The sequence below is a fragment of the Astatotilapia calliptera genome, chromosome 1 (genome assembly GCF_900246225.1).
Source record: "Astatotilapia calliptera chromosome 1, fAstCal1.2, whole genome shotgun sequence".
Lineage (NCBI taxonomy): Eukaryota > Metazoa > Chordata > Actinopteri > Cichliformes > Cichlidae > Astatotilapia > Astatotilapia calliptera.
The window spans coordinates 8,414,825-8,439,928 of record NC_039302.1 but is presented as its reverse complement, the minus strand read 5'-3'; the positions used below and the strand labels follow the sequence as shown (position 1 = coordinate 8,439,928).

The 25,104-nt window shown below is 37.9% G+C and overlaps 1 protein-coding gene across 1 annotated transcript in view; it reads right to left on the bottom strand.

Annotated features, from left to right (window-relative positions):
• The window catches only part of ddb1 (damage-specific DNA binding protein 1), a 52,011-nt gene that overhangs the window by 25,564 nt on the left and 1,343 nt on the right, over window positions 1-25,104 (bottom strand). Inside the window, exons 2-15 of the mRNA XM_026162014.1 lie at window positions 24,949-25,097; window positions 24,540-24,656; window positions 23,930-24,151; window positions 23,613-23,727; window positions 23,244-23,341; window positions 17,495-17,653; window positions 16,292-16,375; window positions 15,724-15,840; window positions 13,040-13,142; window positions 12,239-12,314; window positions 12,045-12,153; window positions 7,897-8,075; window positions 5,483-5,646; window positions 2,190-2,297 (exon numbers count right to left, since the gene is read on the bottom strand). Of these exons, the coding sequence (XP_026017799.1) occupies window positions 2,190-2,297; window positions 5,483-5,646; window positions 7,897-8,075; window positions 12,045-12,153; window positions 12,239-12,314; window positions 13,040-13,142; window positions 15,724-15,840; window positions 16,292-16,375; window positions 17,495-17,653; window positions 23,244-23,341; window positions 23,613-23,727; window positions 23,930-24,151; window positions 24,540-24,656; window positions 24,949-25,097 (1,800 nt within the window). The remainder of the gene's footprint in view (window positions 1-2,189; window positions 2,298-5,482; window positions 5,647-7,896; window positions 8,076-12,044; window positions 12,154-12,238; window positions 12,315-13,039; window positions 13,143-15,723; window positions 15,841-16,291; window positions 16,376-17,494; window positions 17,654-23,243; window positions 23,342-23,612; window positions 23,728-23,929; window positions 24,152-24,539; window positions 24,657-24,948; window positions 25,098-25,104) is intronic.

Genomic DNA, 25,104 nt, shown 5'->3' with positions numbered 1-25,104 from the left:
GCATTAAGTATTAATGCTTTGCCCTTGTGTTCTCCTTGTATACGTTGCTTTTAATGCTCACCAAACCATTCAGTGGCCCCATGAGGTCTGAATAAAAGCATCTGCTTTAATTACGTTTCACCGCTCCATTCAGTTTATTCTTTATCTTTTGTCCAGCCAGTAGTTATAACAGCAGTATACAGAGAATAACCTGCACAGGCGTTGGCCTTTAATTTGACTGAATTACTGAACCATATTTATATGAACACACATAAATTATTTATTAATTTGCGTAGAGATAAAATCTGAAAAATCTTGTCTTAAAGTAAGGCTGAAAAGCTAGTTTATACATTGATTAGCTCCAGACTGTTGTAAATCATTATTATCTGGTCACTCTAAAAGCTTGAAAAGCCATCAGCTGATTCAGAAAGTTACAGTGATTGTACTAACTGGGACTAGAGAGAGAGAGGGAGAGCATATTTTTCTCCCATTTTAGCGTCTCTGCCTTGGCTCCCTGTTAAATTAAGAATAGAAAATCTTCCTCACATGCAAAATCCTGACCCCATCATATCTTAAAGACCTCATAGTACCTTGTTATCCTAACAGAGTACTTCACTTTCAAACTACTGGCTTATTTGTAGTTCAAATTTCATAAGACTATAATGGAGGGTAGAGCCTTCATCTTTTACGCCCCTCCTCTGTGGAAACATTAGGCTTAAAACTGTCCTTTTTAACAAAGCTTAAAATTAGGCCTGGATCAAGTGACCCAGGGGAATCTTTGTGATGTGTTTGTAAATGAAATATGGCATCTTTGAACTGCTGGTCTGACAAAACGAGCAATTAGAAAATGTATCTTTGTACTTTAATGGACCTCATAATTTCCATAATCAGTAATGAATACGTTAACAAACTGGCCTCCCCATTGGACTACATCTCAGCACATGCCTACATTTCACTGTAGAGGCAGAACAGATTAAGTCTTGATTAAGAGGCATTAATGGATTTAAATGTTCTGATTGGTTGGGACTTACATAACATTCATTCTAATACAGTAATAAAGAATAAGAATCAAAAACTTACAAAGATCGCTGTAAAACACTGCCAGATGTGTTTGGGTAAATCAGACAGTGATAATGCATGCAGCTATTTAAAATTCAAAAACAGACACCTGAAAATCTGTTTTAGTTTCGTCTGGCAGCAGTTCAGGACTATTCAACTACATTTGCATCAAATGACTGCACCGCCTGTGATAACAGTTGTATAATGTCTTCTGGGGCTTTTAAATTTACTTTTTTTTTTTACTACTGAAATGACCTCAACTGGGTATCTTGACTGCATGATATCATTTCAGTGACACCATCCAGTCGTATTCTGGGCTCAGAGATTATGCACTAGAAAGAGCTGAGCATTTAGCAGGCAGGGAATGTTTATTAGAAGGAAATACTAACATGTTGAAAGTGCAGGATGATGAAGTGGTCATGAAGCCTGAGACCTAAAATCCAGAGGTTACCAGCCTAAGCAGCTTTTATTTTAACTAGCAATATCAGAAATACTACATTAATGTTAAGCAAGCTACCAGAGAGCCCTTTCTCTATAACATGGTCAAATTCGTTTGATCTGATGTGAATGATGCAGCATACTAAATGAAAACCGAGGTAATTAGTGGAAAGTCTTTGCTAGTCCTCAGTGCGTAACATTAGCTGATGCACATATAAACACTCACTGGACTTTACTGAACTGCACAGCATCTTTTCAGGACCAAAAAGCAGACGGTTAAACACAGAAAAGCATTTATTGTCTCACTCTCAAGTCCTCCTTTTACAATTCCATTTAAATATATCCATCTCATGTCAGAGACCCTTTAATATTTCTATTCTTCTGGCCACATTTGGCCTTGATGTAGGCTGCCTTGGTCCTGTCTGTGAAACTGCTGCTTTTTTCTGCCTTTACCACATTGAAAATCTTTAACGGTTCAATGACAGCCTTTCAATCAAACTTATAACACAGCTTTCTTCAGGCAGTAGAGTTTCTGAACCAACACATCCAAATATAGTGCTGGCAGTTACGCAAGTCGACAAGAAATGATAAACTAAAAATGAAAATGCTCACAGACAGCAGCCTGTGGCCCAGCCTGAAGGTCCTCATCAGTCTGGAGAAGTCTGAGAAGCTCTCGTCTAAAGATTGTAGCGGTAACAGTGAGAAGGACCTACCAGTCTGCAGATCCAGACCAAAGTAGAAGAGTGCTCCATCTCCCAGGGCACACAGCAAGTAGTAGCTCCCTTCAAAGGTGGTCATTAGGATAGAGCGAGGAATGATTTCTGAGGACACACACAAACAAGTGATTTATTTTTGCTGTACTCTAGAGTCACTGGTTCTATACTAAAGTGATAAATGTTTGTAAAAATACCTCCGTCAGAAAAATCAATCAAGTTTATTCAGACTCTGTGGTAACTTTAAAAGAAACAATATTTGAATGCTTCAGGATAAATATAAAGAGTTCAGTTTTGCTCAGTTTCCCAAACACCGGTTTCTTTGACTGCAGGCCAGTTACATCAAAACAACTTTGGCTATGATTAAGTACTTACTGGCTGACTCACCAAAAAGCACCACTGTTCAGATAGAAGTGTACAAAATGAAAAGGGGGACATATTTCCATGGAAATGTACATCAATTATTTTTAGCTGAGCAGGACAAATTATTAAAGTTCAAACATGAAGATGTACTCTGAAGGACATGCATAGAAGGTCTAAAACACAATCAATGTAACAAAGCTAACATAGCTTAAGGGCAGAAGTGGGACGAAGTATTGAAATTCTGCTTCCACTGACAGATCTAAAAATGTCAACATGTTGAGTATTACAGTACTGTGCAGACATCTCAAGCCACGCCTTATTTCTTTATGGGATGCTAGGAAAATATGTGCAATGATTTATTGAAACATGTCCAAACATAAATGGAAAGACAGTATTAAGGCAAAAATAGTGGCAAAACTACCTCTATTCTTCAACAAAACCTGCACTCTCTCTTGCACAAGCTTCCTTCAAGTATCAAATCAAATTCAAATTTTATTTGTCACGTACACAGTCATACACAATACGATATGCAGTGAAATGCTTAGACAACTGCTCGTGACCTAAAGAAAAAAAGAAAAGGCTACAAAATATACACAAATATATATATCTCTATATATATATATATATATATCTCTGACCTGTCTCCCCATGTGATGTCTGTGTTGTGTATGTAAGGTCGGGGGGGGGGGGGGGGGGGGGGGGGGTCCCATTTCGCTGCAGGGCAACTTGCATGTGACAAATAAAGGCTTTCTTGAGATGATTCCACACTGCTTCAAAGAAGTTGTGGTCTGGGCTCTGGGGAGGCCAGTCCATGACTCATACTGTTCCACTGTGTGTTTTTCTTTTTAGACATACTTTTACTTTTCAGAATGGCCCTTTATTGTCATTGTACACATACAATAAAGCACCTTTCTACCATCAGTTCCATTAATATTAATATCTCAAACATCACTGGCTGAAAGGTAGCTCCTAACCATTGCTGCAGATACTTTTGCACCTCTCTTCTGACCTGCTCATATTAATGAAAATGATTTGAACCAACATTTCAAATTGGGATTTGTCACTCCATAAGACCTTTGTCACAGATTTTCAATTCTTGTGTTCCTGTCAGCATTTTCTCTTTGTTTGCCTTCCATAAGAATAGTTTCTTCACACCAGCCCTGAGACCATTCCTGATGAAGCTGCAGTGAACAGCAGATGGATCAACTGATTGTAGATTTTAGGCCTGGAACAACTTCTTGACTACATTTCCAGAATTTTATGAGGACACGCTGCAAACCATGCTGAGATAAGCAAAGTTTTCAGTTAATAGTTCTTTAGAATCTGATTATCTAACTCTGCTATCGTTGGCATTTTTCATAGATTCAACTAAAAAAAGAAAAAAAGAAAAAGGAACAAATTAAGAGTTTTTGCAACAGGATGCTAGTAACAAAGTGGCTAAAGATACAATATGAATCTAATTCTGTCAAATTGTCCGTTACGTCTGGAAACAACACTGGATCTTTAAAGAACACCAATAATGAGGGGTGGCTCAAGACTTTTGCACAGTATTGTATCTTAGCTACGAGTTTAAACTCTGCAGTCAGACTGTAGTTTGTATGGCAGCAGGCAAAAAAAGTGTAAAAAAAGTTTGTTCACTGAGCATCTGTCAATCAAACACAGTTGGAAAATAAAGTGTGACACTGTGGGAAAGACTGTGGAGTTGTTCTTTGTGGAAAGTAAGAGGCCTGCCAGTGCCAGTTCACTGTTATGAATTTTTTTTTTTCCCCAGTAACTGCTGACTTTTTCATAAGTTCAACCCAAAAAGTATTCAAGTCCTCTCTTGCATACTTTAAACATTCAAAGTTTAAATTCTTCTCAAGTGTATAAGTGGTGCACTAAATGCATTTAGATTAGCAGCATATTTAATGCTTAAGCACTCATCAAGTACTTGCTAAAATGAGCTGCTTCATGTGAGATGCCATTTACATCTATTAAACTGGAAACTGGAGATACAATCCATTTCACTGAAGCCATTACTGCACTATTATGGACCCATGCCTTGGAGTGATTTATTAAAATTCTTAAAGCAATAGTTTCACTATTTTTTTTGTTTTGTCCAGTTCTGTCCGGTCACAAATCAACATGTTTCAGTCTGCTTATTTTTGAGCACAAAAACCAACAACTAGCTGTTTCAGAGGTCAGTTTCTGTAGGAGTATTTCTTAGCTGGGAGCAGTTGAAGGCAACAAGAGAAGAGCTACTGCTCTCATATAAAAAAAACCCTTAATATTAAAAGTTCATTCCTGAACTTTTAAAAGATGCTAGTAGGCATATTTTGTTTTACCATTTGACAAAGCCAGGCTATCATTTTCTCCCATGGTAAGCTTAGTATCTAACTCAACTGTTTGTTGGATTTGACTTTTCCCCCCAACCATCACAGACCTAAATTGAAGAAATGTAAGCTTTTTTATTTAGAGAGAGTTCCACATCTCTTCAAATAAACCATGCACATAAAAAAATGGAACCAGTTCAGTAGATCAATGTGAACCAAAGTATTTTATATTGTTTGCCTTTTCTGTGGCAGGTATGTTTGAGAAATTCTGTAAAAACAGCTTCCTCAAATGAAGTTTGTTCCTGTTTCAGTATTCTTAATATTATTTTTGCTATCAAATCTTATTGGAATTAGGCTTTTGCTTAATAATTTTACAACACTCATGTTAGTAAATTACTGTGGTCACAGTGATATTGAGACCTCAAAGTTCATGTTATTCATACTTTCTGAGAACGGTTCAGGAATTGCTGCTTTTGTACAATTGTGCGGACCATGTATGCACTACTGTGCAACACAAATATACTTGAATGACATTATTTCCATCGACATCTCTCTCCACAAGCCACTAACAGCTTTCCACTGCTCTTGTCTGGGTAATCTCATTCTCATTTCTCTCACCTCCACCGAGCATTTCCTTGTGCAGGGCTGTGAAACAGGGTAGTTTGAGCACACGGGCTGAGATGTCAGTCCAGAGTCCCACAGCACAGAGCGGTGACTCACCGCCACCCTCCCCGAGAGGTGTGATGTCCAAGCAGGCGACCTCATGCTCCATTTCTGTGGTACTGAGAAAGGTGAGGAGGATTTGAGAAAACAGTAGCAAGCTGCCCTGCAAATTGTGAAAAGAAGTGTGACCAAATTTGCGCGCGCGCACACACACACACACACACACACACACACCTGACTAAAATAGCTAATGGGATAATTGTGTTACTGACACGGAGAAGGAGTTCTAATCAATTTTTCCTCAATGTGAGATACAAACTGAGAAATGTTACACTGATAAGTATGAGTCAGTTTAACACCAGCTAAAATTGCCAGACAACCAAACAACCAACCTTATTCAATTCAGAGTAATGGTTGGTGATGTAGAGGAAGAGGCAGTGTACATTTTGACCAGGTCAATAATAATAATAATAATAATAATAATAATAATAATGGATTGGATTTATATAGCGCTTTTCAAGGCACCCCATTCACAATCACAAATTAACCTAACATGCATGCCTTTGGACTGGAGGAGAAAGTTGGAATACCCAACTTTGCAGACATGGGGTGAACTCCAACAACAAAACTTCCTTCTCAAAGATGAGTGTCAGTCATACAGTTTACCTTCCTTGTTTATGCTCTGCTGAAAATATATATCTTTAACGACAAACCCCATTAGTGTGGGTGTATATGCTTGCTGAGTAAAAGCACAACATCAGGACATACAGCATCAATGTGGAAATATAAAATTACAGATGCCACAAGAGGCCTTTTCTTTAAATCATTTTAAAATGTCTATTGCTAAACTTGATAAGCGGATCTAAACATAGAAACAATTTTGAAGATGGAAAATATTCTAAGCTTTAAATTATAAAGGACATCAAGTTAAATGCCCTGGTAAAAAATCTTTAATTCACTGTCATTAAAATGATTTTAAAAAACAGTCTTTTAGTATCACACATCAATCTGTACAACGAAGGTCAAACATCTAAATTGGTCATTACTACAAAGAAAGCTTTGAATAAAATGACAAGAAAAGAAGCTTTTCACTTTTTAATTAAAATGGCCAATGAACTGCATTGTAATGGAACAAGGCTACTCAACAATGCAAATATAATGGATAATCACTGTCCAAGGTGAGTACTCGCACTTTAATTATATTAGAGGAGAGCATTAGAGTCCTGTACACACCTTTAAGCCAACAGTGACTTTCTGGTTTACACAGATTTTTGTGACGCACACAGCAAACCAGCTGCTTATTGATGCAGCCCAAACATTATTTCAAAGCCTCCATTTAAGACTCTTCCCTCTGTCTCCGTTTCATCATTTACGAACACCCACTGCAAACAAACACAGTGTTCCTCAAGCAGCCCTGGTGGCAAGCTTTACAACTGTGCATCCTTCTCTTCTAAACTACTGTGAAATAGTACATACATTACTGCAAAAGGGCCAAAAGACAGTCATACAAGGAAACCAGAGCAGCAACGTGAAAGAACAATAAAAAGTAACTCCACTATCCTCCTGCAACATGTATTAAATAAAAAAATTAAAAAAACATAACTGTGAGACTAATGAACTACTGGGGATAGAGTTAATTAACCTTTGTTAATAAGCTTCCATACCTCTGTTCTGTTGGGCATTGCATATGCAGTCAAATGTATCATATTGAATATTCAAATAACGTGAAAGTAGTCTAATAGTTATATAGAAATTTCTTTACGAAACATTTGAGCCCAACTTCCTGAATTAAGAGTTCACTTTTTATTAATAGGACAAGATTTAAGTCTCTGCACTTAGATAACTGAATAGCATTAACTGCAGTATATAGCTTTATTGCTCAAGTGAATCTGTATCGAGGTCCCAGTGAAAATGATGAGATTGGACATTGGACATGCTTGTGAACTCGCAAGCTGCTCATATTTGCTCACTAAGGCTTTCCATGATAATTATGCAGCTAAGTGAGCAGCCAGTTGGCTTTGTGGAAAGACTGGAAGTAATAATAATAATAATAATAATGGATTGGATTTATATAGCGCTTTTCAAGGCACCCAAAGCGCTTTACAATACCACTATTCATTCACTCTCACATTCACACACTGGTGGAGGCAAGCTATGGTTGTAGCCACAGCGAGGCTGCCAAATCGCGCCATCGGCCCCTCTGGCCAACAGCAGTAGGTGGTAGGGTAAAGTGTCTTGCCCAAGGACACAACGACCAGGACAGAGAGCCCGGGGATCGAACCGGCGGCCTTCCGGTTACAGATGCGCAGTGGGAAGTGGGTTTTAACAGTGAATAAAAAAATGTTAATAAGTCCCCATTTTTGTCCTACCTGATCTGTTTGAGCTCTCCAGCTAGGATCTGCAGGTAGTAGAGGGCTCGGCCCACAGCAAGCACCACTTGGGTGTGGTTGCACGCAGCCACACTGATGTTCCTGCCCTGTGGCTCCTTCCATTCACTCACCAACGTCTTGCTGTCCTGAAGCACCAGGCGCACAGAGCCTGATGTGATCTGGAGAAACATTATTTGTTATTTGGTGTTTCCACAGATGACAAAGAAACTGTGAGCTAGAAAGTATTTTAAAGAATATCTTATTGCACAGAATATCTTAATCTATGAAAAACCAAAGAGGTTTCATCCTTCTTCTAATTTTTTACATAAAATTTCCCATCTAATGAATTCCACTGATTTAGCACCGTTAACATATCAGATGCTAAGACTGCTTTAAAACACTTCCATTCATACTTATAGAGCTGATGCTAGACTTAAAAATAAAAGATAAAAGCAAGATAAAAACAAATGAAGACAAAGCAAAGGCTTCAGTAACATGCTTATTAGAAAATAAAGCAAAATCATTTTGTAGAAAATAAAGCAGTTTAACTACAATACAAATGTCAAGAAATATAGTATGATTAAAAGAAACATGAAGGATGAATGGCTGCCATTTGTTTGCTCCCAGAAATCACTTTTGTGAAACAACAAAACCAAATGTCACTGTAACATATAGTAATGATATTACTATTGTTGTAACGGTTCATTTCATTGCATTTGTATTTCACATCCCACAAAAGTCCCTGAGGTTAGGTAGCAAGACAAATGCAATGTTTAAAATATAATGGTGTATTGTAAAAGGGGAGTACTACTAGGGCTGGGCCATATTATACCGTTCACGGTAATACCGGTATAATGTTAGGCAACGATAGGAAAATGAAATATCGGGATAGAATGGGAGTAAAACGCGCATGCGCAGTGCCTTTGTTTTCATACGCACATGGCCGATTGTTGAGTGAAACAGATGAACCAGAATTGGTTTGTAAAAATGGTGCAACTTCCGTGATGTGGAACTGGTTTGGTGTTTGTCCGTCAGATACACAACAAAGCACATTTTCTTTGCAGAACATGCAAGCGGCCGTTGTTATTGTCATATTTGTCGGACTAAGATGCTCTTAAATCTGGGAGTAATCTGGGTCCTAAACTCCGTATGCTTCAGGTCAAACAACACTGCAGCATCACTTAGAGTTAAAAACTGTCTAAATTCTTTCATCTTTAATAAAACGATCAGCATTGCTGCTTTACCAGGTGTAACTATAAAGTTTAACTTCCAGGCATCCATGAAAACAAAAGTTATTACATTTAACGGAGTTAGAAGTTAGCAGGAAGCTAGCGGAAGTTAGCTCGCTAGTTTCGCTAGTTACCTAAGCATGATATTGCATGTTCTGACTGAGAGATTTCTGAAAAAAATCAAACGTACAGCTCTGCTATCACTTCCAACATAAATGAAGACAGGAAACTAAACAGCAGTGACGTTTGTAGGGTTACTGAAGTTGGGCTAGCTGGTATATAATGATGTGCTACGTGATCGCTAGCGACACAGCTATGTTAGCATAACATAAACAGTGAAGCTGGAGGACGAACACTAACACTTTTCCACTTATAAAAGTTAACGTGAAGGTTCTTCATGGTTAGAGACAAATGCAATCGCATGGCAGGATGCTGTAAACGGACCAAACTTCAGTCAGGAGAACAACTGAGATAATCCATCCACAATACGAGGTTAGTCATTAATATACTGCAACAACATGGGAATAGAGCAGCTGCCAGAGAATTCAACATTAATGAATCAATGGTACAGAAGTGGAGGAAGCAAGAAGAATGAGTTTAATAAAGTTTGATTTATTGGACTGCTTTGTTTCGCTTAATGTGCCTTATAATCCCGTGCACCTTATGGTCCGAAAAATACGTACTGCACACTGCAGTTTAATGTTGCAAAGCACCTCTTTTTAACTTCAGTGGATATTATACATGGTTATGCTCAGGATATGTCAGCCCATTTCTACTGGAAATGCCTTTTGGTTAAACTTTCAGCAAGGAATTTGCATTTGCACTGTTACATTTTTATAAAGCTTTAATGTACATAAAAACCAGCTTCTTGTTTAAGTGAAAATAAATGGAAGGTTGTCTTTTTGCGCTAGTAATGTTGTGGAGTTGTATTTTGTCTCGCATCAATTATATCGTCGGTTATATCGTTATCGCAAATTTTCAAATATATATCGTGATAAATATTTTTGGCCATATCGCCCTGCTCTAAGTACTACTATACAGCAGTGAAAAAGCAAGACAGGACAAAGGCGCTGAAGAAGCCCTAATTACAGACTGCAGCAGGTATAAACATTAAGAAGTGAAGGTAGTGCACCGTTTAGACAATGCAAAACCTCACGCTGCAGCACAAATACAGTTTGATAAGAAAAAGAGAAGAAAAAATAAATAAATAAATCATGCACGGCAGTAAAATGCAACACTGTTGTAAATACAACGGCAAATTAATGCTGCAGAAAATAATGTTGGGATTTAGTGCACGGAACAGTATATAAGTGAATTATTTTATGCTCATTTTAAGTGTGCTCAGTGCTGCTGTTTATTACTAATGTGATGGTTGCACATTAGAGAGCTGTGTATTCTGTGTTATAGCATCTGCACTTCCAAGTGGAACTTTTGGAATTGCAGTAGATTAGCATCAAGTATAACAACATTTAGACTTTGTTTAAAATTACCTAATGAACTAAAAGGACATTCCAGTGAGAGAATAATGCAAAGTTTGCACTGTTGTAACTTCACGGTTGAGCTTCATGTGATGTTAGTAATGTACAGCTCAACAACTTGGACAAATAAAATGAAGAGAATCTTTACTGACCTTAAAACATGCTGCAAATAATCTACGAAAGCGTGAGACAAAGCTATCCAACCAAATTATGAATTAGGCACAAGTTACAGCGGTGGTTCATCCACGTATAAGGAGAGCCACTTTTGTAACACAGAAAATCTGACTTTAAGATTGACAAAGCTCGCTAACCCAGTCTTGCTTTGTAGTGCACCCCTTTGGAAACTACCTATGTATGATATGATGGTTAATCATACTGGTGTTTGCAATGGCAAATAGACAACATAAGCATCCCTCTGAAACTGTGTTTGTTGCCACTTGTAGGTGTTTATGTGGTGTTTTACTGCTTCTGAGAGAAATATCAGCATTGTTTACCAGCTCCTTTTTCAGACTTTTTGCAGTTTCGTGTAAGTATGGTAGTGCATAGTTGGCTTGTCTGAGCTTGTTTACTGGAATCAGCTGCCTAGAGCTTTTATTGTGACATTAATTAGAGCAGCGAAGCACATGGCCTATGTGCAGGATGTTGAACCAAAACTAATGAGCTAAAAATAAGGCTAAAAGCTGCAAATAGGTACCAAGTCAGCCATTCATTCTGAGTTTAGTGCTATGAGCATGTTCATGGCACACCGAGTAATTAGGTAAATAATAATCCTATGTTGACAATTTCCTATTACAGCAATATTTAATGTGAATTTTACAAACTTTCAAATTTGGACACTACCACTAAAAATTAACACAGTCTTTAGTGTTCTCATGTCTCATGTCACCAGTGCCATCTAATACTATGCTGTAGTGTCCTTTCGGGACAACCCCTCTATCACTGGTGGCTTTAATGCAAACGTAAGGAAAACTCAACTGAAGGGCCAAAACAATGAGTGGCGTAGCAACACTCAGTCAGATAATAACGTCAAAATGTATTCAATATAAACACATGAAGTGTACGAGTTAGTAAAAAACCCCAGCACTGAAATACGAGCAGAGTTTTCATAACCTAAAGATTAATGGTTGAGGTTGTAACATTTGGCAGAATTCCCAGCAGGATTCATCCACATTTCCAAAAGGGAGGATGAAACTTGAGATTAAATTAAGTAAAATATTTATATTAAGTATAAAATACATGAAGTCTTTTTGAACTCTTCACATTCAGAACTGGCCCTTTTAATCATGCATGATTCAGCTCCGCCAAAGGATATGTTATTAAATGGCACAAGGCCACAGCTGAATAATTAATTTAGAATTTGTGAAACGAATTCTTACTTTCCAAAGCATGAACAGACCCCGTACTTTATATATAACAGATATGTGCATGTGTGCATACAAACCTGAATAAGTTGTTGGTGTGCCACATTTCCACAGTAAAATGTCTGCTGGTTGTCAACAAAGCCTGGAAGCTCAGTCTCCTCAACTTCCTCACCACTCAGCATCAACACTCTGGGGGGAAAACATACTCTTGAGATAAGATGCGCATTTTCAAAATTGACCCTGTCCTTATCTGGCATTCTGCACAAACGCTCACCGTGTCTGACCCACAAAAGACAGCACCAGCATGTCATCTGTCTCTCTGCCTGCCTCAGAGCGGAGAGGCCACAGACCTTGAAGGGAATTTGAGAGTGTTAGACTGAAAAAGTTACTTTCAGCACCAATTTGCAAAGAAATAAAAGAAATGCAATATCAAGACGGTGCCCAATGTTAAACTATTCCATTTGTCAAATGTTAACATGTTGGAGGATGTACAGGTTGCAAATCACTCTCGAGGAGCCATTGATTACCTAAGTAAATAATTGCCTCTCATAAAAGAGGCCAGGGGCAAGAGCCAGCAGCTAACTCTTTTAGGGCATAGATGGTCGATAAAGAGCTATAAACTAACAAGTGTGAGCAGACCTTAACTGGCCTGTGTGTCTCATTCAAGCACCGGAGAAGAGTCCTTTGAGAGACACCTAATTTTCTGGGATTAAGAGGTGTCTGCTGTCGTTAAAACCTGACGAGCTTCCTAAAATTGTCTGCTTACCATAGCAGACACTGCAGAGCACTTTGATTTTCTAAATTAAAACAAATGCCTCCAAACCAAACCTTGGCAATGTTCCTGTTATTTAGAAAGTGCAGAGGGAAGACCTATGACATCGGAGCCATCTGTTCCTGTTCAGGTGCCAAACCTGAATGAGCAACAGCTGGCATCTTGGCCAGCAGAGGCAAACAGATGTGCGGGGTGAAGTGGCTCTACTCTGAAGTCAGTAGAATATTAAGGTCCAAATAAAGTCAAGGCTCGAGAGGGAGATGGCTGATGAGACACAGACTTACACACACAAAACACACAAACCTTTGATTCCTGGCAGGTCAATGCTGGCATGCTCATGAATTCCAATGCCATTGCGGATTATCCGAAGAGAGCCCTCTTTAAATGCACCTGAGCATGTCACCAGCTGAAAGCACCAAAGAGAGACATTAAGACAAAGATTGAGATATGTCGCTTTCCTCCCCCTTTTTGTCAATTAAACAACACCTTATTTCTGCTTCCAACCAACTATTATGTTTTTGTAAAGAATAAATCCTTTCACACAATCTATAACTTTTTATATATTCTAACACATCATTCACATCTGTAACAAAACTGTCCATTACAGTCACTAATCACAAGGGAGTGAGCAAAAACTGCAAAGATCTGAACTCAAGGACATGACTAATGGGACAAGAAACATGAGCAGTCAGTCATACCATTTTACTCCCAAATGAAGTCATTTAAATAATATGGCTATGTTGTAGCGATGTCTTCATGTTTCAAAGACCCCAGCAATTAACTTGCTCACTGCATTGTTGTTATAACTATTCAGTTAATCAGCGATTAATTTTCTCCATTAGTTTCCAAACTGTAAAACGTGATAACATTAGGGATGCACAGATATATCAGCCTTAAGTTGGGATTGGCTAATACTGGGTGTGCTGAATGTTATGAGCCAATTAGTAGTCAGTAAAAGATATCCATCTGCTGCTGTGGTAGCTAAAGGTTCAAATTCAGTGTAATGAAGACATAAAAGACTCTGAAATAGCTAAATACTTTTGTTCTTTGTGAATACGGTATTAATGGACAGAAACACAAAAACAAAAAATAACAATTTCATAGCTTAAAGATTTTGTACTAAATGAGTGCTTCAGTGCCAAGAGAAAGCAGTTTAAAACAAACAAACAAGCCCCCAAAATGTTAGTATTTTGGTTAAAATTCAGTCAGACACATTATTATCATTAATGCTAAAAGACCTAGTTTAAGTACTTGTCATAAAAAGTCATAAAAGTGCAGAAATCCTTCTTATACGGTTTCGATAGTAAAGCAGACATCAATACAACTAAAATGTAGTTTGTAGAAATTGTGAACTGGCTCACAGTAGAGCGTCTCTGAGACTGCCATTATAAACATCACGCTGTTGAGATCCAGCAGCCTCAAGGTAAATAACTGCCTGTACAGTATGACTGGAGAGCACCAGAATGTTATTTATGCATCCAGTCATGGTACACTAACAGGATTAATACCAGAGCCTGCATAATCTCAGCGTCTACCACCTGCCACCCAACAGTTTCCTCCCAATAGAAACAGTCATGATGATCTTGGCAACCCACCTCGCTCCCTTGAGCATGTTTTCGAATGCCCTCACACACTAAGCCACACTCTCATGGGGCCGACTGCCTTTTCTTCTGTTGCACATCCATGAGCACAACCCCTATTATGATTTATCTGAGAGAGGTCGTGTTATATTTTCTCCTGCGCCATGTGCGTCAATCCTCTGACATCTTAACTGCGTTGCAATGTGTTTGCATTAATTAATCAGGGTCAAATGTTTTCCAGATTTGCAGCTAATGGCAAATTAAAACAATTGTGACTGGATTTATTTCTGGCCCTTGAATTAGAGAGAATGGATGAATGCAGGCAGTGGCTGATGCTGCGCTCGTCTGTACCCAGTAGAGTGGCTCAGTGCGCTAGTGGACCACTGCCTTTGGAACCACATCAAATACCCTGAGGCCTGGTGTCAAACTCTGCCAACAAAACCTTCTGCATCTCCCTGTGCCCCAGTGATTCAACACAAAGGAGGACAAATGTTCAAATTAGAAATTGGGGGGGTTTTTTGTGTTTTTTTTTTGTAGCAGATACCTGCAGTTATGTGTTGAAGAACATGCCAAAAGATGGTTGCATTTTAACATAAGCATTATATTTTGAGAAATAAGATAACATTTTCTGGATTTGTGGCTCCATTTTAAATCTGGCATTACCATGCAGTACAAGCTAGATCACATTGTATCCTGAATACAAATGGTTTGATATCTGCTCAAGGTAAACAGAACTAAGCACACACAAGTGCTGAAGATGATGGATTGTTGGGATACATGCAGACAGGGACAGGGTCTTCACCGTCAGTTTGAAAGGGTGTAAATATTATTAGAGGAAATTACATTCACAGCAATCTGGCTTTGTGCAATGGAATAAGAAAACCAATTTAGGTTTGTGTAGCAGAGGTGCATTTTAACATCCAGTGTAACTGCAGACCAGCTAACCAACATCTAGACTCGGCTAGGTGAAAAAAGGCACCATACATAAGAAGAACAACCACATTACATACAAAGCTCACAGGAATCTCCTGAGTGCACTGTACGCAGATTTTCTGGCTTTTGCAAGTTTGTGCTCTGAGGCATTACAAGCTCAATTCTGCTGAGAAGAACACTGTTAACATGGCCCTCGAAATCGCTGCATTGGTGGTATAAGCCGAGACTCCCTGAAGGCTGTGACAAAGATGATAATAAGGAGGAAAACTCAGAGGGAGACTCAACATAAGGCAAGTGTATCCAGTGTCTGCTTGAAGGGTTTTCAGTAATCACCATGTCACATATAAACTCTCTAGCAAACACCCCCACCCAAAAAAATTAATTTGATTTTGTTACTGAATATGTGATGTAGCCTTTATTTGCTCTGAAGCTCTGTTTTTTCTAGAAATAAAGGATTAAGCATGTGGATTTTACCTGGCCTTGGCCTTGCCTCTCAAGGTCAACCACACACATATCCACAATAGGGCCCAGATTGGTGAATGTCTCCATCACAGCCACGTATGAGCCTTGCTCATTGCTGTCCACGTTGAGCTGCAAATAAACAAAATTGTCTTTACAAAGGATGTAATCTGTACAATTTCTCTGAAAATCACACACGGTATGTCAAATTACGATGATCTTGGAGGTTATTAATTCACTATTTACTATACTTGCTTATTATATTTAAATTTAGTAAACCAAAATGCAAACATAAAAATAATAGAGCAGAATAATGAAGAACCGAGGGAAAGAAATTAATTTTCAAAATTAATTTCTGAATCAGTCCATTAAGTATTTCCATTGTTTAAAACAAGGTATGAAAAACACTGCAGGATTTATCACACATTTCTACACACATCTACTAAAAGTTTAACTTCTTTTAACTTAGTTTACCTTTTTTTTTTTTTTTTTTTTAACCAGAGGAAAAAAACCCAGTGTGTTTAAAGTTATTTTCAATAACAAAAAACAAACAAAAAAAACAAACAAGACTCTTTCTGCTTACCTTTACTAACTGGGAGTCGCCTAATCTAGAGCCCACAAACACAACACCGTTGTCCAAGTAGGTCAGACATTCAGCAATAGATGTCTGTCAGTGAAGGGACACACAAACATTTCAGCCTCTTGATCATAGCACAGTGGGGCTGCAATTTACAATCAGTTACATTTTAATCAATATGAAAATGACTTTGCTGATTAATCCTCTACCAATAATTGTCAGAACTTAGTTTGAAAAAAAGAAAAGAAAAGAAAAGTCACAAATATAATGATTTTTTTTTTCCATCTGAAATTAAAGATTTTGACCTTTTATACATTAAATCATTAATAAAAAAAGAATTAACCTGATGATAAAAAACCCTTTTTTTCCAAGTATAATCCTCTAACAGGAGAATCAGAAAGGTCACCTAACGCACGACTTTTCAGCTAGAAAATTAAAATAACTTTGGCAGACAAAAGTTATTCATGTAAAGTGTAAAAAGAAAAGATTTTAAAAATTGAATTATTGTATTTCATAATTAAATGTCAGTAAATCTAAGTAATGTAAAAACAAACAATGTTTGTTATTAAATTTACCCATCACTGTGTACATGATTTTAGACATATTGACTTAATAAAGCGTTCTGTCTGACATTTTAACATACAGCTGTTCCTACGTGTTTATTGAACAGACTTGTCCTAATAGCAGTAGACTTTATAATAATCTAAAAAGCAAACAGCTCCCAACTCAAAAGCACTACTAGAGTAAAACTAGAAGACTAGCAGGAAAGCCTTTTCCATCTCTAAACTCCTCAGAAAGTAATTAAAGAAAGGTGCTACAAACCAAATGTCGTCTGCCTTGAACATGAGCCTTAGCTTCAAGCACAGTATTGAAATACAATCATTACCTAAATCAACTTTAAAGGGATAAGTGACAGCCTGGCAAGCAAGCAACAAAGAGGTGAGATAATTTGTTCTTATCTTCTGTGCAAGTGTAGACAGATCCATTAGCTCAGGGGCATAAACCACTAAAAAGTCAATTGTAACAAAAGACAGCACAGAGATGATGAGAACAAAAAGCAGCGGTAAGAAAATCAGAAAGAAACAGAGAGGGTCGTTGAGCCAGGAAGTGAGAAAGTGATGGGAGAAATGCCCGAGGAAAGGCAGGTGGATAAACAGATGGAAGACAGCCAGCAATACCTCGGCCTAAAGAAAAAGAGAAATGAAAGACCTCTCCAAGCAGCTCCACATGCAGGTCTTTGAGCACCACTGTGCCGTCCATTAGCTCCTCCTTCTCCAACAGCAGCATAAAGAGACGTCCCTCCATGTCACCGAGCAGGTACCGTGAGCCATTGGGGTCCACGCGGTTGTGGCAGACAATGGTGCTTTGCTGTAAGCGAGAGCAAGACACAAACACATCAAACACAATATGACCAACAGTGGTCAGCCAACACCTATAAAAGCTTGATTCTAATAGGGTCCACGCTTTAGCAAATCAACCATTAGTCAACTATTTATATTTGTGTGTGCAGGGAAGTAGCAGTGCTCCACCACCAAAGCACTTCTTGGAGTATTAAAGAATTCAGTATTATGTGTACACCATTTTAGGTACATTGCAAAAACCTTTCATGTTACTTTAAAAGATCTTTTAAATTGCATGTGGGTGCACAGCAATACATGTGCAGAGAAGGAAGCTGGAAAACTAAGTTGTCAGTGCTCTCTGTTGGACAAACTTTGCAATAGCAACAGTATTTCTAAACACATATTTTGTATGCTTGTAGAGAAATATCATGTCACTGATGTATTTTTGATATGCTAATATTCCCCAGGAGTAATCTGAAGCAGACTGATTTATCAGCCATTCGTACAATAATGTAATGCCACTCTTATATTGTCTTATCAGTGTTTGCTGTCATAATGTATCATGCTGTTTAAAATATGCTTTCTAAACTTTGAAAAGGTATAGGAAAGGACTATCAACTGAGGCTGTTGTAAAATATTTTACAGTACCTTCACTTTGAGGCTCGCTTTCAGCTTTCAGCATTGAGCTTTTCAAAAATTCTTACTCTAAACAAAACTGAGCAGCACCAAAACATGTTAGGAGATTCAAATAATACTCCAGATTAAAGCTGGCATTTAACTCCCGTAGTGTGACCGAGTTTGTTACTTTCTTTCAAAAGGAGATATTATTATTGTCAACGACTGCTGTATATGCAGAGTCAATTTCTCACTTGATCAAACCTTTACAAAACTCATTTTCACAATCACCCAGCCTGTAGCATTACTTAAAACTTTTGTCAAAAACTTTTATTTTCACAGCTTTGCAAACTTGTGGACTCCTCTTGACTGAATGGCAGGTAATTAGCTGGTTAGCTCTGACATGTGAAACCAGTCTACTTCCTCACCAGCTACTGTAATGCCCTAGATGAGCTGAGACATTTTCAGCAGACCTCCGTGTTGGCAGAAGCTTTGGTGTTCCACATTCATTTTTCACTTTGGTGCTCCAGAGTGACAATTTATTAATTAGCTGCCAAAACAGTTCTGTTATACATCAAAGGATAAGCCTCTGTGTTTTCTTGATACTTTTGAAAGGAGTGTGTTTGAACTGAATACAAATAACATATTAGGTGAAAAAAAAAAAACAAATTAAAAAAAAAATGTGGCTTCAATGATCACTTAACAACTTTCCTATTACCTGTTCCTATTCAAACACTAGAAAAGCTGGACAATGCTACCGTGCAGTTGTAGTAATGAAGACACGAGAGCTTGAATTAGAGAGGGAAAAAACCCTGACAGATCAGTAGGTCTGGAGGATGTTTTGAGCTATTGATAAGACATGAGAGGAATCTGTGTTTGAAGCCACCATTGTGTTGCATTTTCATTTGAGGTGTTAACTTTATTTTCATATGGTTCCAAAGTCCTTTTAGAGGCAGATTTTGCAACAAGGAATCCATCCTGAAACAAACCCACGGACTTATTTGAGCAGTTATTTTGAAGAATGAATTACATGAACTTTGATTCCTCTATAACATGAAAAACTGATTTAAATGTTTCCTGTCCTTTGTTAAAAATATTGCTTTAAAAAACCCTTTTCTCCTAGATGTTATCATTTTCACCAAAGGATTATATGACTAAATTTCTCTCTTAAAATGTCTGTGGTGGTACTGATACAGTTACTACTTCTTTTTCCATTTTTGCTTCTATTATAATCCGACATCAACTAAATAATCAAGGGGAAAAAAGCTAAAGGGACAGCATACTTTGAACAATGTTGGTTAGTTATGAATATGATAGTAAAGTGTATCCCAGTGATAGCGCTGCAGCTAATAAGCGCCAAGCAATGCAATTAAAAACAAGAAAATGTCAGGAAAAGGGGAGTGATAGAGGACAATACCAGAAATGAGGCTCATGCCATCATGGGTGAGATGACACACCAGGGCCAGGAACACCAAGAAAGTATCCAGAGAGAGCTCCAGGATTTCTGCTGTACAGCGGGACCTTTTCTCAGGGAGAATTGGAAGTACAGTGGTCCCTTATTTATCTCAGGAGTTACGTTATAAAAATAACCTGCGATAGGTGAAATCTGCGATGTAGCCAGCTTTATTTTTTACAATTATTATAGATGTTTTAAGGCTGTAAAACCCCTCGCTACACACTTTATACACTTTTCTCAAACAGGCGGGAACATTTTCCCACAATCTCTCTTGTTTAAACTCTCTCAAAGTTCAAACCTTCGTAGAAAAATAAGTCCAGAAATAGAATGAAACCAAAGATCAAACCCTGTTTTCAGGTCCAGAACATGGGAATAGAGCAGCTGCCAGAGAATTCAACATTAATGAATCAATGGTACAGAAGTAGAGGAAGCAAAAAGAATGAGTGGAGTAAAGTTGGACTTATCTGACTGTTTTGTTTTACTAATGCGCCTTATAATCTGGTGCACCTTATGCTCCGAAAAATACGGTAAGTTCTACCTCATCTTCCTCTGCCTTTTGAGTGCTACTGCACGTGCCTTAGATGGTGCAAAACGTTTCGTCGACATTGTTGTGTTTGTTGGGGAGAAAACTTAAGCATACAGTACAGCACTTCAGAGTCACACTGCTAGTGATCGAAGATTTATGTAAATTTGACAAGCTGAACTCATTCTGTACTGTACAGGAGACACAGCACGGAGGAGATTGATTGACAATGGTCTACAGCCAATCAGGACGAAGAACACAATGCGCTGTTAAAACCCCCTGAGAAAAAAAAAAAGCATGCGAAATTGCACAAAAAAAATCTGTGAAACAGCAAAACCGTGTTATAGTGAGGGACCACTGTAGTTTTTTTTCCTCCTTCACTTTGATCCTATACCTTTAAAATGTTGTGTTATTATACAAATAGATGTTAACAGACTACAAAATCCAGTAAAAACAGTAAACTTGGTAAAAAAAGAAAAACACATTTTGAAATAAAACAAACAAACTTCCAAGCGGAGTGGCAATGCTCAGTTGTAGAAGAATGGTAGAAACAACCCATCATTATGGAAACAGGCCATAATATCAGCGATCAAAGAAGGGGAAAGAGGGAACAGAGTAGGTCATACAGACCCATTTCTAGATCACATATTATAGAATATTTACTTGAATAATTCCAAAAAGACCAGAAAATATTTGACAGATTCTGGAAACAAAAAACAAAAACAGGATTTTCACGCAAGACAATGTAAGGCGAGCACTGCAACTTGTTGATATCATGAGCAATAGTGGTTCAAAGTCACTGGCCAGCACTCTTAATCTACAAAGGGCCCATGACGCTGTACAAAGCCCATCTTAATCAGATTATTCATCAAAAAAAAAAAAATGTAAATAAAAATACTATTTAAAATGGAATACCAATAATATGATGTACCTGGGGGCTAATATCCCAAAGAATCTAAAAAACTCTTTAAATTATGGCCACATCAAAAAAAGAAATAAAACTAAAATTTGACTTAATAGTGATGTAATTTAATATGATTTAATAAATGTAAAAGTTCTATACCGAAGATGAATATCTAGGTAATTAGTTGGGTAAAATATGATGCAAACTTCAAACTTTCTTGGGGACTTTGTTGGAAAATTTCCAACATCTCAGTGAAAACTACAATTTAGACATACATGATTTGTTTAGATACTTACAGGTGAAGCAACACTTTTATAGAAATGCTAAAACTATTGGGGAATCTGATAAGAGCACTGTTATTATTTGGGGCACTATCCACAAGAAACAGGTATCTACAATTTATACATGAATACAATTTCTCATGAAATATTCCACCTTATACATCAAAATCAAATGGGAGAAGAAGGCAAATGTCACGCCAATAGTTGACGATCGATTAAATATGTGAATTAAATGCCAGCTAGTGGAGAGAATATTCATGAAAGAATTTTATGTTTTATTGCTCCAAAAAGAAAATTCCTACAAAATAGCAGATATGACAAACAGTAACACAACCATATCAGGTTTTGAGATTGACAATAGTTGTGTTATTGTATATTTAAGTAATATACTCCCTGATTATTACATTCAAAACAAATATTTTACGAAAGTATTACTTATTGACAGTAAAAAGGAAATAATAGGGAAGTGGCTGGATAAGGAGCCACCGACTAAAGACTAAGCCTGGTTCAGCCAGAGGTTTTATCCAGTTAAAAGGGGAGTTTTCCCCTTCCCACGGTCACAAAGTGCTTGCTCATAGGGATTTGTCTGATTGTTTGTGGGGCTTTCTCTGTTTTATTGTAGGGTCTTCCCCTTACAATATAAAGTCCCTTGGGAAGACTGTTGTTGTGGTTTGGCGCTATATAAATGAAGTCAAATTGAACAGAGATAATGTTAAAAATGCCCACTGTCATGGTCAACTACTGACTACGTGTGCCTTATTGTATTACTCCTGGGTTTTGTTGTTTTTTGTTTTTTTTAAAGGGCCCACACGTGAGCCCACTGTGAAATTCCTAACCTATAACGAGATAAATATATGTTAATATTTCGATAGCTGGTACATCTTCCTTATTAATGTATCACAAATTCCCTGACTATCTACAGCAGATATATGATCAAGTGATTACCTATATACTTTTAAGACAAACAAGCTTTCCTGTTTCCAAATGGGTGAATTCATCAAAAGTTTGAATCATTAATGAACCCTGAAAAGTCAATAATCAATCATCCTTAAATTGGGGAGATAAGTTAATTATTAGGATAGTCAACAGGTCTAGCAAAGATATTTGTTTTAAAATGAAGATAATGAAAACAGTGTAATTAGAAGATTCCTAATCTGAATGATTTCGAATTTTCTTTTCGTAATTCATGAAAATGTTCTTCTAAAGAGCAGCGAGGGAGGAAAGAACAACCTCTAATTATAGAAGCGAGAAACCGTTGAGGGGCTCTTGGGCCTTGAGCTCTTTTAAATGCCAGTAGAAAGACTACAACTAAATCTTGATAATACTAAAACCCTGAGGTATTGGAAGCTTAGCACCGATAAGAGTCATAACAAAAGAAAGCACATGTACACCTTAGGGTTTAAAAAATATAACAAAACAATCATGCTTACAAAGTGTGATTCTGAAGACAGCTCTACAATCACACTCTTGATTTCACACCGTTTTATACACAAGCTTCAGATTTGGGCTCATGTTCCCAGACAAGCTCGATTTAATTAGTTTGCTTCCATCAGCCCAATACTAACAGCTATTTTGATGCATCACTGAATTAGATATAGGATACTTACTTGTGATAGGGCACTACTACCCGCTCTGCAAGTGACTTCACCAACTAACTCTATTTTGACTGCCCCTGGTACAGAAATAGTCTATTTGCTGAGACTTACAGTGCTTAGGCTTCTAACAGCCACAGTCTAACTCAATTCTACATTATTGCAACTTAAATGTTTACCTAGCTTCTTTTGAACAGCTGAACGATCAAAATATCTAAAGCAGAAGTGTGCTATCTGTTATCATTACCTTGATAGTGGGTGGTGCAATGGCCAAGTATTTGTCTCCATTGTGGTAGGTGATAGACTCTTGTCCTATGATTATAGCTCCACCAAATGGCTCAGGGACTAAAATACAAGAACACAGACAAGAGAGTGATTATTCTGGGAAGTTTCTGCTATTTTGGAGATGTTTACAGCACAGAAGCTAATATCCTCTGCATTACCAGTTATCAGTAGTGCTGTGGGTTAAATGTATTCAACAATTGAAATTATTCATGACTTGTAAACTAAACTTACACACTTATGAACTAGCAATTCATAGCTCACATCCTTGTGTTTTCACACAGCAGTTTTCGTTATTATCACGGCTATATGTTGAGTTAAATAGTTGAAGTACCTGGGATCACCATTGAAGCCTCAGCCTCCACATTCTCCTGTTTCCAGGGGCCTTTGTTAAACTCCTTCTCCCTCAGAGAAACCTCATAGGTCTTCACATGGCGTCCCTGAGGGTCCTATGAAACACAACACATGGAATAAAACTGGTCACTAATTGCACTTTGCTACTGTGCATTGCTTAGTTACCATAAGCTTGAAACCATTCTCCCGGAATAAATAAATTAAATAGAAATGTCCCGGATATATGAATTTTTCAACATATTCTTTTTTTCCCATTTCATTAAAGGCACATTCCCACATTCTGTACTGCTCATGTACCTGGTAGATGAAACAAACAGTTGGAGCCTGGCAGCCATACAGAAAGTGAACGTCGATGACCTGGAGCTCCTCCAGTCTGATGTTGAAAGCTTTGAGCTCACGGTTGTCCCTGTCCAATGGGATCACCTTAAACAAGCCGTCATACAGCCGCAGGCCAATCATGCGGCATTCTGGGTCTACAATTCCGATGATACCCGTCTCTGACGGACGCCCAATACGATCCTGCAAAAGAGCATTGGGTTAGGAACTGTTTAGCACTGGGAGTGTATGAGAAAGCATCACATTATGTAGCACATAGCTAGTTACATTTTTCCAGCTGTTATAGTCTAAGAAGTCCAAAATGTCACTGATATAAACCACATTAAAGAATACAAGAATTCTGAAATGTTACCTAACGGTGTTTACCAATTTAAATGGCAAATGGATAATTTAAAACAGTCTAAATTAAGATTTATTAATATGAATGTAGTGGAGCTAAAAAAGAGTGAACTGCTGCATTCAACCAAGAAGAACAAAATACATACTGCCCTTCATATGAACACACCATAACAAATAGAATGTCCTTACAATGTGGCTCATGTCTATAACAATATTAGTGTTGTTGTCTCACCTGGACATTGCCATGGGCTCGGGTGATGATGTCAATGCTCTCCCCGGTCTGTTTGTATTCTAGGATGCAGGCGTTGTACTTAGATGTAAGAATGAACAGCAGGTCTTTGCTCTCACCCTGAAGAATGAGGAGGAAAAAGGCACCAGAGTTACATGTTATACACCTGATCAGCCTCTGTGAGCCCGATTAGAAGACAGTGCCTGCATGTGTCATATCCTATTTGTAATGTGCAGACTTTCACTATTTTTGAGAGGCAAAATTTGCACCCTACTTTGTAGATGATTGAGAAACACACCACAGTACAAATCATTTATGGTGCAGTTAAATATATATTAAATAACCAGACCACTAACTAGTCGAGCAGGAAAAATAATTCAAAGTGTTGCCGACTGCACACAAAACCCCTTACCTTGGGCCTGAAGAGCTCCATAACAGCAATTCTGCCATACATGCCCACTTCTTTGACGGGCCTCAGGCCCTCTGCTGTGACCACATAGATTTCCAAACGTGTGTTTTTAGCTATGAGCAAATTGAGGTCTTCAGCAGAGGTGAAGTGACCTGCAGA